The sequence below is a fragment of the Haliotis asinina genome, chromosome 11, assembly GCF_037392515.1.
Source record: "Haliotis asinina isolate JCU_RB_2024 chromosome 11, JCU_Hal_asi_v2, whole genome shotgun sequence".
NCBI lineage: Eukaryota > Metazoa > Mollusca > Gastropoda > Lepetellida > Haliotidae > Haliotis > Haliotis asinina.
Window position 1 is genome coordinate 24,145,248 of NC_090290.1, and position 20,302 is coordinate 24,165,549.

General features: G+C 37.6%; 1 protein-coding gene across 2 annotated transcripts in view; it reads right to left on the reverse strand.

Annotated features, from left to right (window-relative positions):
• The window catches only part of LOC137255256 (dephospho-CoA kinase domain-containing protein-like), a 56,843-nt gene extending 37,268 nt beyond the window's left edge, over positions 1-19,575 (reverse strand). The window contains exons 1-4 of one of the 2 annotated variants that reach the window (XR_010954522.1): positions 19,387-19,575; positions 17,205-17,408; positions 15,534-15,621; positions 7,111-14,425 (exon numbers count right to left, since the gene is read on the reverse strand). Coding sequence is in view for 1 of the 2 variants with exons in the window: in XM_067792696.1 (XP_067648797.1) it covers positions 14,134-14,425; positions 15,534-15,621; positions 17,205-17,408; positions 19,387-19,498 (696 nt within the window). In the remaining variant the exon portion in view is untranslated. Of the gene's footprint in view, positions 1-3,260; positions 14,426-15,533; positions 15,622-17,204; positions 17,409-19,386 lie in introns of those variants that run through there. The other variant, XM_067792696.1, reaches the window with a different exon arrangement.
• Positions 19,576-20,302: the final 727 nt, after the last annotated feature.

The window sequence follows — 20,302 nt, forward strand, 5'->3', positions numbered from 1 at the left end:
GATCACTGGATTGTCTGGTCCAGACTTGATTATTTACAGACTGCCACCATTTGGCTGGAATATTTTCTGAATGCGGCGAAAAACTAAAGGCACTCACTCACTCACTCACTCACTCACTCACTCATAGTGTGTTATCTTGTAAAACGGCAAGACAATAACATTCAGTAAGTAAAATGAAAGTTCAACCGTGATGTTAAAAGATTATTTTAAAATCCATGAAAGGAATTTGAATGAAAATAAGCAAGTTCTGATTTACTCGTTTCAAAAGTGTTTTTTCCCAGAAACAAAAATTGTTATTACTATAGACAAAAAGTATCTTACCAATTCTAAATAAGAAACTTTGACCCCTGTGGCCTTTAGTATATATCAGCCTTTTCATATGTTAGTATTTGATGACACGATAATGTTAACGGGTTGAAACTTGATACACGCGCGTGGACAGTCTACAATTGCATCTGCGAGCCACCTGCTCTATGACAGCACGTAAACAACTCCTTATATGGAAGTTATTAACACGGGTTGCACGTGGAAGTCATGTAATGTACGTTTTTCAGGGAAAGGCGTCATTTTCACCGGAGTCGTTACGCCAACATCACATCAACTGTTAATCACTGTTCACAATTAAATGAGTCAGAGAAGTGTGTATCTCGCCGCTTTGAACTGTTTTTCGGTAAGATTTGATAAATGTGAGATGAAAGTTGGAAGGTGTTAGACGTCAACCATTTCATTCAAGCCCACGTGGTGACGTAAAGAAACAGTTGTCTCCCATTCTTCTGGAAGCTTAAAACAATAACATTTACGGTGACATGTACAGCAGTTGAGATTGTTGTTACAATTGATGGAGAAATGGAAGAACCCACTTGCGTATTTTAACTGAGAAACGGAACACAACCACACTGACATTTATATATACATATAATTTATTCATATGATATCATCATATTGGCAATCAAACTTTATTCCAGTACTCCAAAGGCCTCAGGCATAGAGTACACTATCTACATTGCTTTATATACGTTCAAGGAACAGCACGTTTTCTATTTAGTTTCTATTTTCTTTGGTATTTGAACTGTTTCGCAGTAAAGACTTTAGCCTGTTTGGATAGACGTGATATTTTTCTCTTATATATTTGCTCCGAAGATTACTGTAGTTGAGGCATACCAGAAGAAGATGATACTCATCTTCAATTACAAAGTAAAATGTAATGTTTATCTTTATATATAATTAATTTCTGACTGTATATCGTGTTTATTTTCTATTCTGACACCGTTATCTTTCTCTAATTCTCGGGTACTTTCTAAGGTACAATTGAAAACTATCTAGTACTTTTCTCGTCCTTTTCTGACCAGTTAGCTCGTGACCTTATGATAGCATTCTCCAGCTCTTCGTTCATAAATCAGTTCTGATTCAGTCTTATTATCTTCATATTCCTGTTGTAGGTTTTCATCATCACTATCCTGTAACTGAATATCTAATATGGATAATTTCTTTATACGTTCTCTCTACCTTTTGGACTGCAATTTATCTTTAGATTTGGCATATTCCATACTTACTGTCATTATTTGGTTATTTAATCCAGTCCCGTGGCTAGTAAAAACCCGGTCGGGCCAGTAAATCTACACATTCAACGTCCCGACTGGCAAGTGAATTTTCAAGGGGTCATTTTGTAAATACATCACTCTCTCCGACTTGTTAAGTTATAACACATTTTCAGTTTATATTATAGCCTGATAAAGATGTCCACCATATTAGAAGCTTAATGATGAAATACGTGTCATGCCGAATCACTGCCGACAATATCTTATTCTCATTTATTTTTTGTAAGCCTTTGCTACATTCAAATGTCGGGCTAGTGTATTTTTTGTTTGTTTTTGTTTTGTTTTCTAGCTAATAACTTTGAGGCACAGCTATCACAAATGGAGAGTAATTTGGAAACTATTTCTCACACTGGCTGCGATGGGTTTTTTTCCATGTGTATATTTTGCCCGATACCGTGTGTATCAAACCGGCTCAGACTTCACATCAATAGCTGAACCCTTGTTCAACAAGTGCGTGGAATTGGATGTTTTAAGAGCGCTTTGGTCACCTCTGGTCTCGTTTACTGGCAGTCTTCTTGTATTTAATGAATTAGAACTATATAAATTTAGATTCGGTGTGGCTAATGAAAGAAACGCTGGGAACTTTCGTCGTCCCCCAAAAGCCTATATAAATCAGGTATTTATGAAATAGCACGCTGTGTTTAATCCTCGGGGAAATAGTTGATTTTGTTTGTGTTTTGAAATACTGGAATCGAACTTCATTAACATCCATGCTGACCCATGGCAAGATAAAAACGTGATTGGGTCGGAAACAGGTTCTAATGCTGTTGTTAGTGTTAGTTCAACTGTTAAAGCTGAAAAATATCATAACGAACATCTTCATTTTACCTGATACAAGAGAGTGACTGAGTGACTTTAGACACACGCTGCTCTAAAAACTATTTCACCAACATCACCACGAGGGACATCAGAAATGAGTTTCACACATTGCACCCAGTGGGAATTCACATTCTCTGTGAATGAGTGAGTGAGTTGGAGTTGGGTTTTATGCAGCTTTTATATCACTGCAGGGAACACTTGACATCGGGCTCACATATTGTACACAAATTCTCAATTCTTAGGGGGTTGCACCCTGACTAGTTCTCCCAGTTCTACCAACAAAGAATGGCATGACAGGAATACTGAAAGCTATCGAATGTAGTAATTCACCATCATTTGTCAATACTACACCATATGGCTGTTGTGCTTCAAGAAAGTGATATACCTACCAGGCCTGCATCACTTTCAAGGTTAACCTGACATTCTGACTGGAATATTGCACATACACATACACCTCTTTCTGACGCCCTCTATCAGGGATGGTGGGAATATCGTCCAACGTCCATGCTGAAAATCTGGTTCAATTCCCTATGCAATGTAATACCAAATAATTACAGGTATAGATCCTGGTTCAGCAATCCAGTCTTGTCCAAACAGGCGACTAGTGGGATCAGATGGTTTGCCTCCTGACTTCACTCATACATGTCAACTGATTTTTTATAGATCGATATCAGTCACTGGATTGTCTAGACCAGACTTGATTATTTACACACCACCGCAATAACGCTTGAATATGGCCAGGAATATTGCTAAAGGCAGTGAGAAAGGTTCTGGTTAAGTTGTCATCTTTGCCAATCAGCATCTCATTCAACTTGAATAATTAGACAAAACTTGTCATTTCATGAAATATATTTTATTCAGATAATTGATGACAGACAGTTCATGACCCTATCTGAAACATTCTGTATAGAAAATAAGTATTGTTAGTACTACATAACATCTTCAGACAGTATCTCCATCACAAAAGACATCTACCATCTTCTGAAACATTACATCCCTGTCCAGCCTCACAACACCAGTGCACAGGTTCTGATCAAGCATGTAGTAACAGGCCAATAATACGCAGTATTCTTCACAGTACAATAATCAACATCATATGGCTGCTTTGTTAACAAAGATAAGGCCAAACCAATTTTATTTCTTGTTTTATGGATCTGCCTGTCATATTTTTCAAGAATGAGAAAAAAATAATTAATCTTCCCACTCAAAAAATAAAATCTTGTGATATAAGTCAAATACTCGAAAAATCAGCTTGAAACTTGAACTGATATGAACAATCCAAAAGAGTTAACATGGAAACTCATGTGGTTCTTTTTCTTTGAATGGCGATATTTTTCCCCTCCCGCCTTTAGGTTTTCTGAGGACAAAATCTGTAAAACAAGAAATAAAATTGGTCTGTCCTAATGTTGTATTAATTTAAAACAATTTTGAAAATGTCACATGGGGCTTTCTGAAACATTACATCCCTGTCCAGCCTCACAACACCAGTGCACAGGTTCTGATCAAGCATGTAGTAACAGGCCAATAATACGCAGTATTCTTCACAGTACAATAATCAACAACATATGGCTGCTTTGTTAACAAAGATAAGGCCAAACCAATTTTATTTCTTGTTTTATGGATCTGCCTGTCATATTTTTCAAGAATGAGAAAAAAATAATTAATCTTCCCACTCAAAAAATAAAATCTTGTGATATAAGTCAAATACTCGAAAAATCAGCTTGAAACTTGAACTGATATGAACAATCCAAAAGAGTTAACATGGAAACTCATGTGGTTCTTTTTCTTTGAATGGCGATATTTTTCCCCTCCCGCCTTTAGGTTTTCTGAGGACAAAATCTGTAAAACAAGAAATAAAATTGGTCTGTCCTAATGTTGTATTAATTTAAAACAATTTTGAAAATGTCACATGGGGCTTTCTGACTTTCCTTCTTGCCAGTCTTACTGCTCAACTCAAGTGTCTGGTTTTCAACTAAAAATATTTCAAATCATCTGCAATACAGCTCTGATTAGAATTACCCATATAAATCACAACAAACATTAAAAACAGAATACATGATGGGAAAAACTTGACATCGGACGTACATTTTGATAGCATTGTTTCAGGAATGTTTTCAACAGGAAGTAATTACAAGGTATTACGATTGTGGTATCTCAAGGTGAATTGCTGAAACTCAGGTCACACTGTTCACTCCTTACAGAAGCCTTGGGTAAGACATGGGGTAATTACAGTCTTGAAGGCTAGCTATAGACCTGAATCCAGGTAGCCCGTCACAACCAATCACAACTCTGCTTAAACTGGCTGCCATTTTATATTAAGTATCAGATTCAGTGAGTGAGTGAGTTTAGTTTTTATGGCGCACTCAGCAATATTTCAGCTATACGGCCAAGATCTGTAAATAATCGAGTCTGAACCAGACAATCCAGTGATCAACAGTATGAGCACTGATCTGCGCAAATGGGAACCTATGACGTGTGTCAACAAGTCAGCGTGCCTGACCACATGATCCCATTAGTCGTTTCTTACGACAAGCTGTCGCCTTTTAGGGCATTTAAATTCAGAAACTGGACACAATAACTTAACTGTTACTTGAATAATCAAACATTTCTTTTCAACCTTTATTTATAGTATTTCCTAAGAACCAGGTCAGTAGGATAGCCTAGGGGTTAAAGAATTTATTTTTGATGTTTTCAGCCATAATATAGCCATAATACTTCTAAAATTGTTACAGACTGCTTAACCAACCATAAAGTGGCTTGGCTATTGATGGCCATTTTGCTTCAAGGATGATTTGCAGGTGAGTTCTCCACCTTCTTAATCAGCATCAGTTTGCTCTCAGCCATTTAACTGGTCACTACTGTCACAACACTATTTGATTAAGAGATGGAAGGTAACCGCAAGTCTTACCCAACATGAAGCCTGCAGCTAGAAATATCCTTGGGTGTGAGGCTTATACAACTGGTATTGAGTACAGAGTACAGTATACAGTACCATACTGACTGCCTACAACACAACCAGATTACTAGGATCAAAATACAGTGAAATAAATATTGAACAAAATCTTTTTAGTTTACAATAACTTGGATGCCATACAGTGAAATAAATATTGAACAAAATCATTTTTAGTTTACAATAACTTGATTCTATTGATGCCCTATCACTCAACCACTCAAATAAAAGCCATGGTCTAAACAAAATATTTTGAACGACTTGATATGAACCAAGGTAATCACCTGGGCAACATACCTGAATATGCAGTTAATACATTATTACCATATCTCACATGAGGACAATAGGCTGAATCCTTTTCACCTTCATTTGATACAAAATATTGCATTATCGGATTATCTGTAGGTTCCATGTTTACAGCATTACTTAGCACCACAAATACATCATACAAATGTAACAGAAATTGCAGTATTCAGCAGTGTCTTTCACGAACAAAAAAAAATGTATTACAGTCATTACTAACAACACTGCTTGTTATTCTTCCTTTACACTCTTTGACAGATATTATCTTCATCATTCATTCATAACTGCTTGCCACCAAATTTATGCAAACAAATTCATAACAATCAGAAACTTATAGAAAACAAAGTTTGAAGTCATCTATTGACATCCAAATTGTTTAGTTTCCCATTTGTGTCAACATCACACTCATCCCCACATATCTTTTTTGTATTTCTTCATGACGTAAACAAGGGCAGGTAACTCTCAACATATATGGTGTTAACACATGGTATTTCTGCATAGAGTTACTGGATTGATATTTGTAAGTTCTACTGTTGCTGTAAAGACAAGCAGGGTTTCAAGGACTGTAGTTAACACTGGCATCTATAAAATGTTCTAAATTTTTCAATAATTCTTGTTGACTCTGACAAAATGGAAACAAAAATAGTTTTGGGACACAACATTGGGGCACAACAAAAAATACCTTCAGATTGGCAGATTTAGAGGAGAAACAATATAAACGTTAAATATTTATAGAATGACAATGCAGATCAGGAAGATACAAGTTGAGGCATTACAACAATAGACAGCCAAATCACAGACTACATCCTCCCATTTCAAACATGTAACATCCACTAGTATTAACCGCCTGAGCTCTTCCTCCAAGTGCTAGCATATACAGGACACTATTCTCTTGGGTAAAATATACATTATATCATAACCAGTGTATACTGTCGTATACACTATTACAGCGCCATGATCATTGTCCTGAATGCAGTCTGCTACATAATGTACAGATTTATTATCCCGACATAAATTGATAAGTATACTGAACCTCCATATATGTAACACATTATTGGGTTGTTGTGTACAGGGGTCTCACGAGGCACGATCTCACGAGGCTTCATCACGATGTGATGCCTGAGTCCATATTTAAATTCTCTTTGTTTCTTGCAGCCAACATTTTGTTATCAACTAGTTCATGGATGACTGGTTCATTAGGCTCAGTCGCACAGTATTGTAGAGCAGATTTAACTTGTTGCTGTGTGGCAGATGGTAAGGACAAAGATTATTCCACTTGCATAGTCACATGCTTGCGTGTGTGGCAGCTGGTGCTAGTCCAGACTAATGCCGACTTTACAGTGCCAGTCCACTGATAAACAACACTTTGTGTTACAAGCAGTTCCTTCTTAATCCGAATGCCAAGCTCCAACTGAGTGAGTGAGTTTAGTTTTATACCACGTTAGCAATATTCCATCAACATCATGGCAGGGGACACCAGAAATGGGCTTCACACATTGTACCCATGTGGGGAATTGAACCCAGGCCTTCGGTATGACAAGTGGATGCTTAACCACTTGGCTACCCCACAGTCCCCTGAGCACCAAGCAATGTAACAACCTACCATCTGCTGAAATATTTTGGTATGACAAAACCATGCCTTGAACCACCACTACCCTGATCTCCTGGCAAGGGCTCTTCCCACAACACCAAGTACATAAGATCAACAAATGCATAGGTTTTTCACATTGTCTGAAGTAATTGTGAGTCGTGACACCCCAGCTGGTCTGTACAATCTGAATATAATCAAATGCGACAATGGACGTACTTAAACAAAATTCTGGACTATATATGGTATGTTACTCATTAAAATTGGATGACACATCAAAATTTCGGTAAAAAAATACATTTCAGAAGGCACTCCAGGAAGCAGGCATGTTGGAATACAAAGTGAAATATGGAAATGTCTCAGGATCTGATTCATACTTTGTTGACAACAGAATTTGTCTTCTAGACTGGAGAACTGACCATCTAGTAGCTTTGGGGTGGGTGGTTGAATAATGTCAATACATACAACTATGTATGGACCAACAACCATGTTTGATGGGCATTTGAACAACTTTACTTTGTATACAACTTGAGGACATTTTTGTTAGTTAGAGGACAACATGATTACATACATATGTAGGCTTAGGGTCAGTTTAACTTTTAGCTGTGAAGGTTCACAGTAAGACAATAAAATACTGTTTAGCGAAAATTATGCAATTATTACTACCCTTACAAAAGTGGAAAAAGAAGGGACCAAAAACAGCCAAGTTTGGTACCACTAAATGTTTACACAGTAACTTTGAGGCTGTAGATGGTTCAGACCCATGTGTGACGGAACCATTCCCACAGGATGTGTCACACACATGAAATAAACATAACCTGCATGGTTTATACACCATTATATATGCACCATGTGTGCTAACAGGAGGGCAGTGTGGAGCACCATTATACAACATTCTCCTTCAGAGCTTAGACACTATAATCAGCGGTGGACAGCTTGTCCTACTGTGAAAGATATTTATATATGAGTCACTGATCCTCTTCTCTATCTTCAGGGCTCCCATATTGGTCAAACTACCTTCACATCATGTCTAGGCTTATGGAAATGAAAGTGTCAGATTACTGAAAGTCCTGGAGATCTAGAAAATGACATGATGTACTGGTGGAAACAAATAAGTGTTCCTTTGTTCCCATATTTTTACCTACACTGCAATACAAGACATGCAAAGAAACATGGAAAAGGATACAGGAGCACTTGTACAGCCATGTGTTCCCTTATTTGTTTCCATAAGTATATAATCATGTATTGGTATATTCTTTCCAAAACAACAATCAATAATGCATTCTGCAATCTAATATTTCACAATCATATTAGTTTCATTTGTGGACAATAATAAAATAAGTGTAACAATATATCTGATTCAAAACCTGCAGTTTCCTGCAGCTTCCTTAGAAAACGTGCGACTCAGCTTGTCGTAAGAGGCGACTAACCGGATCGGGTGGTCAGGCTCGCTGACTTGGTTGACACATGTCATCGATTCCCAATTGCGCAGATCGATGCTCATGCTGTTGATCACTGGATTGTCTGGTCCAGACTCGATTATTTACAGACCGCCGCCATATAGCTGTAATATTGCTGCGTGCGGCGTAAAACTAAACTCACTCACTCATTAGAAAATGTGTTTGTCTTAAAGCAGCATGCATCGATTTAAAACACTGTCTGAATGAATGAATTATTGAATTGGATCTGCTTATGTACAGCTGTCAGTGGTGGAGACATGATGTCTGCTATACTAAGTAGGTCTTCATGCTGAACACAGGTGCTGTTGCCAGGCAACCACACTGATCTGACTCAGGCACCAGCTGTGCAGGTAGGATGAGGGACACAGATATTCGCAGCTATTTGCAGTAATTAGCTACATAAACAGCAGAGGCCATAAATATAGTACTACCATAGTGATAACAACCCTTTAGTTACATTTGTCAATAGAAAAGAAAATCTCGCTTTTACTGCATTACTTGTGTAGAAGTTGAAACTGTTTTGTGAGTAGTGATTGTCTTGTAAGTAAACAGTACCATTTACAGAGCATGTTTCCTGTGCCCTGTGTAGTGCCTATCTCCGATATAGAGTCTGTGTCCTGTGGTATGCCTATCTCTGGCATAGTGTCTGTATCCTGTGTAGTGCCTAACTCTTACATAGAGTCTGTGTCCCGTGTTATCCCTATCTCTTACATAGTGTCTGTGTCCTGTGTAGTGCCTATCTCTGGCAGAGTGTCTGTATCCTGTGTAGTGCCTATCTCTTACATAGTGTCTGTGTCCTGTGTTATGCCTATCTCTTACATAGTGTCTGTGTCTTGTGTAGTGCCTATCTCTCGTATAGCGTCTGTGATCTATGAAGTGCGTATCTCCAGTATAGTGTCTGTGATCTGTGTAGTGCCTGTCTCTTACATAGTGTCTGTGTAGTGCCTATCTCTGGTATAGTGTCTGTGTCTTGTGTAGTGCCTATCTCTGGTATAGTGTCTGTGATCTATGAAGTGCCTATCTCCGGTATAGCGTCTGTAATCAGTGTAGTGCCTATCTCTTACATAGAGTCTGTGTAGTGCCTATCTCTGGTATAGTGTCTGTGTAGTGCCTATCTCTGGTATAGTGTCTGTGTAGTGCCTATCTCTGGTATAGTGTCTGTGTCCTGCCTATCTCTGGTATAGAGTCTGTGACCTGTGTAGTGCCTATCTCTGGCATAGTGTCTGTGGTCTCTGTAATGCCCATCTCCGGGACAGTGTCTGTGCCCTAATTAGTGTATATCTCTGGTACAGAGTCTGTGTCCTGAATAATGCCTACCTCTTGCATAGTGTGTGTACCTCTGTAGTGCTCATCTCCTGTACAGTGTCTGTGCTCTGTGTAGTACCTATCTTTGGTATAGTGTCTGTGATCTGTGTAGTGCCCATCTCTGGTATAGCGACTGTGGCCTGAGTAGTGCCTAACTCTGGTATAGTGTCTTGTACTACCTGTTCAACCTTGATCATGAGTGTCAGATATTAATGGGGAAAATTTCTTCATAATGAAAGCTGTTGACAAATGCAAAGAAACAAAATGTTGCAAACAACCTCTGAATTTGTTATATGAAAACACAGAAAACAATTCTGAATAATCCATCATGCATTTGTACACAATGTGTCAAACCAATAATAATAAAATTATATGGTCTCTGCTAACATGAAATATGTCAATTCAGTACAGGAATGTCACTGCCCATTTAATATATCCAATGGGGTTCTCAGTCATTGGAGTGAAATCGTCATAGCATCTGTGATAATTATTATGCCAGTATCATCAATGTATAAGTCATGGTTGATCAACATGGGTATTGAGTCTTCTCATCATACAGACAAACAAGAAGCAGACACACAGATGCTCAGATACACTGCTCCATGGAGACGGACGAACTAACAGTGAAGCCCACACCCATGCTGACTCACTGACCCCCAAATGCACTCTCATTTAGTCTGTGTCACTAACATATTTTCAAGCATATTTTTGTGTGCGTTGGATTTGGAATGGGTCCAAATTTTCTTCCCAGGTACCCCAACCCCTATTACCCTACCCAGGTACCTGTTATGTTGATTCCTCACATCAAATTTGAAAGAAAAGGCAATATATTCTTCACCTCAGAGGCTACAGGTTCATGTATCATGTTAAGCATATACAGTATTATATTAAAGAAAATGACTGTAAATTATGTCAGTATCTTCAAAGACAATACAACCTTTTAGTGATGAAAGAATGACATATTACTTGTTTAATCTATTAGTCACATGACCATAACAGATCCAGATACTGAGATGGGTACCCAGGTGTATCCCACTTGTCCCACGCAACTGGGTAACCTGTCCCTAGTCAAATTCTCTTCTAAAAGCTACTACATAAAAGACTGATTGATTGAGTTCCTTTTACGCCACACTCTGCAATATTCAAGCTGTATGGCAGCAGTCTGTAAATAATCAAGTCTGGACCAGACAATCCAGTGATAAACAGAACTCTAACCCACTTCCACTAAAAACAAAAGGAAGACCTGATGATTCCATATTAGTGTAGTAAATCTCTTATACTAAGTTAACTGTGGTGAGTAATTGCTAAAAAATTACTGTATGTCTGGTCCAAATCTGATTGTAAAAGGTGATCTAAAAACGAAGGACTGCTTTGTTTAAAGCACTGAAGTCAAGTGCTCCTCATAAACACTGACAAACGTCAAAAGAGCATCACTAGACTAGGTCCATGTCCAAATACCACCTTGTGACAACTGGAAATAGGCTGCTGCTTTGAGAAGCTTAATGTTTGGAAAGGAACTAAAACACTCAATTCAAAAATAGATCTTTCAATTGACAAAACGTTGATTGCCTTGCAGAAACACTAGTTCTGAGGAAGATAAAAATTTTCTGTACATAAAAAAGAAGAAATATATTAAAACCAGTACAAGGCAATCATCATGAGGACAGACGATCACAATCTCTCAGAGCACAATTGTGTTTGGGCTGCACAAGGCAGTACAACTAAAGTGTGCCTAATATCTTGAAACAATTGTTTGTTTGATTTCTTGCACAGAGTACATGTTGTTCAGTCCTTCACATGTGTGGGACAGGATTCACATTTATTAGAAAGGGCTTGTATGAAAAGTAAAATATACACACACATGTAACATCAGGTTACATTACTGCTGTATAATAACGTAAAATGATCTTGAATAATAGATTTTCCAAAGTAAACAAAATGAAAGCATAAACTGACCATCCTTTAATCATTCTCTCAACAACAAATGCTTCAAGCTGAGCCACACAAAGTAGAAATATAATTCAGGAAAGTATAAATTCACAGTCATGAATGCTGGGGTGAGATCTCAACTGCCGTAAATAAATGCACAGGCATGGATAAATGCCACAAGAACAGGCTATCATGTGGATCAAAAATGATGTGAATCAAGATTCTCTTGCACATTCAACAAAAAAGATATACACCTACACACTGTACGGCCATGAAAACAAATAAAAACATTCCTCATCAGAAACTTATTTTAACAACAAACAGGTCAGTGAGCTTCTCTTGAGGGGGAAAACAAACGGATTTCGAACAGTTTCAGACGGACCATTATAAGATGCCATGCATGGGCAAGAAAAAGTAGTTCTCTGTCAGAGTCTCATTGTGTACTTTTATGTCTTGACTTGGTCTGTTAATATCTCACTAGCAGGGCTTGATTTAAGAGATGTTCACCTACATGCACCAAGTGCAACCTGAGATGAAAACCTACTTGCACTGACTAAATTATAGTTGTACGTCTTTTACTGAGATAGGTAATGAATGAAATGGCACCAAATCGAGCCCTGACTTGTGATTGCATACTGTACACAATGGCAGAATAGTTGGAGAAAACTATTCACAATTTGCTAGCAAGCACTACAGATAAAAGAGTTTCAAATGTTGTCAAGTTGTGTTAGGGAAGGTTATAGTCACATAAATTGGAGAGACTAGAGAATAAGGATCAAGTATGGATTATTCCAACTAGTCACCATGCACTAATTAACTGGGGCGTGTTGGCAATAACTGAACATTACCACACCAGAACTGATTGCCTCATGCCTACTCCTTGGTATATTTGAAAGAGGAACAATTTTTACATAAAGTTCATGACCTTATTCATAAATGTCAAGAGAATAAAACTGGTCAGTTCCATTAGAAAAAATTAATAACATCACTTATTCAGTTAAAAACCCTATATAGAATACAGTTTTGTGAACTTACTCGGGTTTATCACAAAAAGTAAACAAGGGCATTCTGTATCAGACATATTCAATGATGCAGCACATGTAGAAAAAATCAATTTAACTTTTTAAAAACACTAATCTCATCATTTAAGATGCGATTTTAGTAAGTGGAATAAGAACCTTCATACATAGAGGGGTAGCCATAGCATATCAATGTTACAGCTATTATTCATTCAAGGGAATTTCTTGGGAATGTGAAAGTAGGATATCACTTTAAACATCATTTTAACAAAACATAAAAATTCATACTCATGAGGTCACTGGATATCCAATCGAAAGCTGTTTATCATGTAAACGTCACATAAAATTATCAACTTGCTTAAACAAGCCAGACAATGAAGCTCTGATAAACTTAGAAAACCCTGAATAACATGTAATTACTGAAGAAAAGCTGTGAAATTAAGGCACAATGTTTTCACACAAAAGCAGCTCTTCATTGGAAATAACAAACAATAACTGATGAACATTATTTTGCAACAAGTGGCTCCTTAGAAAACACTGTATTGCCTTTCTTAATACCATAAGACATTTTATAGAAACATGGAAACAGGCAATATTCCTGAGAAAGATAGATTATGCCTACATGTTCTTTCAGCTTCTCAGATTCATTAAAGAGTGGCTAGTTGCTTTACATCTATTAAAAACAAACACATCTGGCATTAAAATTTATAAAACTTTGGAATCCAAACATGTCTTAACTGATAAAAATAAATTTCAATATCATAAAATATCTCAAAGAAGAACATTTACCAATATTTACGGCAAGTTTAACTCCAGGATACAATGTAATGAAATTATTTCTTCTAAAACCTACTTATATATACACTATAAAATCTTTAAAAAATATATTACCCCAAAGGATAAAAACATCGTTATCATGTTTTTTGTCATCCTGCATGAAATACATTTTTCAACTTTTCGACTAAATATCCAAGTCACAGATGGAATGTTATTTATTTAGCACAGGAGTTGTGTCACTTATTTGGTCAACCTTAATCAATGTGTTTCTTATCCATTACAAAACCTATGAGGGGTTGAAATAAGGTGAACTGGGCACATCATGTCACCAGCACAGTTACCAAGCTCTGAGATCTTGAGGAACACATTGGAGGCCAGTAAGATTTCATTTCCCTGAATACAACTGTTTATAGATGTAGTTGACGAAGAAGAAGGTGGAGATAAGGGCCATTACCAGCATGGTGCGGATGCGCCAGTGTGCACGCGACCGATGCAGCTTCTTGTGCAGCTCCACCACCTGCGCCTCTGTCATCTCCACCGTTCCACTGTTGTCGACGATGTAAGTGGCACGCTTGCACTTCTCTGACAGCGCCATCTGGGAGCAGATCCTGGACTCAGCTTCAGGTCGGGACAGGTTGTTCCTTGCCATCAAGCGCTGCATTTGTTGTCTTTCAGAGCTGCAAGAAGACATAAGAGGGCAGCTCTGAACCACTGTCACCATCATGACACTGTCACCATTTTGACAACATCACAACATCACCATCAGAACACTGTCACCATCATAACACCGTCACCATCACAACACTGACACAAATATGACACAGCCACTATCATGATGCTGTCACCATCACGACAGTGTCACCATTATGACAGTCACCATCACATCACCATCACAACATCACCATCATGACACTGCCGCCATCATGACACCATCACTATCACAACACTGTCACCATCATGACACTGTCACCATCACAACGCTGTCACCAACAACACATTCAGAATCCGTGTACAAACATAACAGCTAGCTGGGACTACTTCTATCCCATATTTTTAATGGGATCTCTATTAACTTAGATTATTGATTACAACTCTTCCAATGTAAAATTCCCTTCTAACACAAAACCCTCATCCACCTTCTCTTAAACAAGAATTCTGCTGGAGGAAATGATACTAAATAAAATGAGGGGTGAAACGGTATACTGCAGTATCAGTAGAACTGCTGTGTTTTGCCTTAAGTTCAGTATACATTGTGCTATAGAAATATTGGGTATTTTTGGTTTTCAAACTGTCATTTTACTAACCTTTTAAAACCTTTTCGAAAATGCCCGGAAATCACATCATCTTGTCAAAATCTATACATTTTTTGGCTAAACGTCCTCTATTTTCTAGGCAGTAAGTTCTCACATACCGCAGTGTGTACTGTACCATGATTGCAGTGCACAGTTTCACCCTGTGTTCCAATCAATATAAATAATTGAAGATTTGTCACAGTGACCAAACAAGCAAGCAATCGATCACATTTTCTCTTCATCAACACAAATGATCTTTCAAGCAGTGTTTTAGTCTTCAAAACACTAAACGGTGGAACATAAAAGTAGCAAGTTGTATCATGTAATACTAAACTGCAATAACAATCTGAATACGAAGATCTAAAAATGACTGCAAACCAGTTTTTTTTTCATGATTGTTCCTTGATAATGAAGTAATCATCAATTGTGAGATTCCAACCAAGTCCCAAAACTAGTTTCACCCCAAAATATGTCAGAACAACATGTTTCTTACCAGGACACAACGACTGTGTATGTCATGTAAGGCACCATCTTGCCACTCTCAAATAGCAGGGGAGTGTCGAGCACCACAAAACTGTACCCTGGAAGTCATCACAACATTCAGAACATATACAGTACATGGGAGCTTTTCTATGCACAAAAAAAGACATTCTCAGTAATGACCACTGACCACATACAACTACAATGTTCAAAAGCTCTCCTGAATTGCCATGAACAATTTCAAGATGCTTCATCCTAATATGTGACCAAGAATGAAACCATCACTTAAAAGTCATTTGTTCCAAATGTATGTAGGCAGTTATCCGAAACATGGAACATATAAGAGATGTTTTTTTAACATTCTTCCATTTTGTTTCACCATGGCAGAATTTTCAATCTGATGTCATGTCTGTAAATTTTATCCTGTGATGTGTACAGGGCCCTTATTCTCCAAACATTCGTAGCTCTTAGAATTTGTAACTTTGATCAAAGCCAATGTCTTGAGAATGGGCTTACGAAGTTTGTAAGGTTACGAACATTTGCAGAATAGCCTGACAGGTTACTATATACAACTATGTCAAATGAAATATAAAGTGAAAACAGGAGACACTGTGAATGGTAATGCTTCCAAGTCTTGAATTTCCACAGCACAATTATACATATGAGTGAGTGAGTTTTGTTTTGTTTAACTTTTATACAACTTTCAGCAATACTCCAGCAATATCATGACCAGGGACACCAGAAATGGACTTTGTACCTATTTGGGAAATCAAACCTGGGACTTTGGGGCAATAAGCAGAGGCTTCAACACCTTGGCGACCCCTCTGCCCTCCACAAGTATCAGAGAAATATACCTGAAATAATTCACTTCTGATCCAAAAATGAAAATATTCCAAATATGTATAATGCTATTAACATACTATATACTTTTGGTACTAAATATATTCCATAATGACATAAGGAAACGATTTGACCAATTAATATGTTTAACCTCAATGATCAGTGAGTGGCTGAATATTGTTTTATGCCACTCTAAGCAATATTCTAGAAATACTATGGTGGGGAAGACCAGATGGGCTTCATACATTGTACCCAGGTGGGGAAGTGAACCTGGATCTTCGGCATGATGAGCAGACTAATTAACCAATTCAGAAGCCCAGATAAACTGGGTATCCACATAAAATATGCATAGAAAATTTTGAATTACACATTGAAAAATAATTGTTACGTACCAATTACAGATTAAAAATGTTAGATAAACAAAAAGTTTAAACATATGCATCTGGAATATATTTATAAAAATTGTTTGCATAATGAAAAAGACATCAATTGCTAACAGATTGTACTGTTAGTATTGGACTAGTATTATGAAATCATTTTCATTATAACTAAGTTGGTTTTGATTACAAATGACATAAGGCCTGTTCAGTAAACTTACTCAAGGATGTATACAGTGAAATCACTGAAATACCCACACATTTGAAAAGCAGTGGGTAAGAGAAAATAAAATACCCACCCAACATTCATAATAATAATACCCACTCCAAAAAATACAGTGGGTACACTACCCACATGAGATGAATCATTTCTGGAGCTGTGTGGTTGATGAACACAATGACACACTTCAATCCACTGGTTCAACAGCCAGTGTACAGGGAATAAGATGCTGGATTCATAAACTTACCCAGAACAAAGTATTTGAGGAGAAGCCATAGCATCTTCTTGTAGATCTCTGGGTGTGTGAAGGAGTTGAGAAGTTGCCGCTTTTCGCCATCAGAGAAAATTGCTGCACCCAGTTTTGCTCGATTCAGAGTTCCATCATCGTGAAAGAAGTCTTCACCAAAGTTTTCCCTGATCTTGCACCAAGCAGGTTTACCTGGCTCGACAACTGGAAACACAAACAATCAAGGGCCATCTTCCTGGCAGTCTAGTCAAAGAAACATCAGGCTCGCTGACATGTTGTCATATCCCAATTAAGTAAGTCGATGCTCATGATGTCAAACACTGGATTATCTGGTCCAGACTTGATTATTCACAGACCACTACTATATAGCTTTGATATTGCTGAGTGTGACATGAAACAAACTAACTACAGTCACACTTCTCCAAATCCAGTTATAGAATGATGAGCTCTTAAGGAACACTTTCACCAGTGACTACACAGACCTGAAGTGTTACTGCTGCAACAAATGAATGACAACAATGTGCAAATATCATGCTTAAAACCAATAAAGTTAGACATAAGAGGTCACGCAGTTGCCTCGTTCAAGGAATATATTCCTCAATATCAATAATAAGCTGTACATGAAAGTGAGTGAATGAGTCTGATTTTATACTGCTTTTATCAATATTCCAGCAACATCATGGTAGGGGACATCATAAATGGGCTTCACACATTGTACCCATGTGGGGACTGGAACCAGGTCTTCAGCATGACAAGCGAATGATTTACCCACAAGGCTAACCCACAAGGCTACCCCACCACTTTTGTCCATAGAAACTTTGATACAATATCTTTTTATAACAATCAAATATTATAAAATATACCCTTAACATCTTTAGAGTCCGGGTGAACACAATAGAGTTATTTTGCATAGTCTAGTAAATCTGACTGTTGTCACCACTGGTTTATTTGCAATGAAGTCATCAAATGAGCATCAAGTGAACCACAACAAATACACAGGAGCAGTATTTATTCAAAGTAGCATGGATGATGCAAAGAAAGTAGTAATTGTGGTATTATATACAATTTTCCTGGAAAAGGGATTTTCCGTGCTATCTTGAGTACATTATCTGAACTTAACTGATGTATAAATAACATATATTATAACTATATGAAGGTACATAATTCTACATAGAAATTTACACACATATACGAGTCTACAAGGTGTAAAGTATTCATGAGCATAATCTGATCAGACATGAGAATTTATGGGGATCACCCATGTTTTCATTAAAGCACTCTTTCTATTTGTCCAAATCATAGTTTCATAGTATAACTTTTACTATAACTAGCATCCACTCATTTACTATTGTTTACATGGGCAAACTACAAATGGCACTGTCTCCAAAGCAAATAGTTTCAGTTTTGTTTTGGTTTAATGTATTGAGTAAAGTATTTTGGGCTTTTCATGAGAGTGAATTCTTTGGCATTTCAGCCAGTCTGACACTAAATAAATGGAGCCCACCTGTGACCGGGTATAAAAACCTTGGAGTCAACTTTGTGTGCAGACTCTTTCAGTGTTGTCACAACCCCTAGTGTGCAGTACACAACCCTGCGCACTTAAAAGAATCCACGAATCCGTTGGTATATGACCAGATGGTGGCCACATGAATACATGCAAACACCCAGTTGCGGGTACAGCAACATGCAGTGACCTTGGACAAAGTACTGTGACTATGTCAAATGTGTATCTCGTTAGGATGAGAGAAAGCCTCAATAAACTCTGAACGCCAAGTGGCAGCAAGAGTTGTATACTCCCCAGGGAGCTGAGATTGAAATATGATGTGCTGTTGAGATTGACATCCAGTGATCGAGGGAAAAATACCAGCGCCTTGAGCATGCACTAGTGCATGGATATGTGCACTATATAAATATCCTATATCTATCTATATCTATATAAATAGCAAATGTGTTATATTCCGCAGGGAAATGTTAGATTCATCCTGTTGCAGAAAGTGGCCCTTAGATGGTGTGTATCGAAGAAAGAACATGTTCAAACAATTAACAGGTCTATGTTACTGTTTAATTGCCTTGTAACGTGTTTTAGCATACCTGACCAGGAAGGAAAAAAATAGCAGGTCACTACAACAGATGCACTTTAAAACTCGAAAATAGAAGGCGCTTGGCCTAACTGCAAACTCACCATCCCTTGCAAGCTTGTCAGCGTCAATGACAGGGCAACCAAGTTGTCGGAATTTGTTGGAAACTGTAGTTTTGCCTGTCGATATTCCGCCTGTCAAGCCAACCAAAAACATTTCTGACCGATCGAAGTTTATTTATGTTACAAAGTCAACGTTGCACCTTTCCATTTCTTGAGAAAGTTGTATTTGTCAGAGTTACCGTCCTTGATATAAGGAATGTATTAGGGAGACAACTATTCATACATAAGTACAACGAGTACCAACGTCTGTTAACGCACATATTTATTCAAATGAAACACTGGTTATTGTACATTCATTGAACAATTAATAGATTTAATTACGAATGATTTTTAAACCAGTTATGATTCTTAAACAATCAGTCTGACGTTCAATTCTATTTTGGAATCTGTACAAATCATCAGAAGCAGTGACATATATAAGGGAGACTCTAACAGTTGAAGATTATCCCTGCATATATATAAATGCTCCTAGCTGCATGGAGCTTTTCTATGTGCAATGTCTGTCCACTTAAATGAACCATGGACTCATAAACACAAACGGAGCGATAATTGTTGTTGTATTTGTAGAACACAAATTAACATGTGGAGCATAATATGATTCAAAGCCAAAAGAAGCCTGACTGCTTCAAAGAGCTAACTATGACTACATCAGGACAGAATTTATTTCTGCAGATGACTGAGAGTTTCCAGTGAAAGAACAGATCTGGGATGGATACAGTAGGTGATACAGCAAAGGTGATGGACATCTCTTGTACATGTGTATAGTGTATCATAACACAGTTGACAATGGGTACTGTGTATACAAATGATCGACAGGTACAGAGTAGTCTGATTTGGCACAACATCTTTGTATCTGTAAATCTTTAATCTTCTCCATGAAGAGACAGGTAATCTTTTT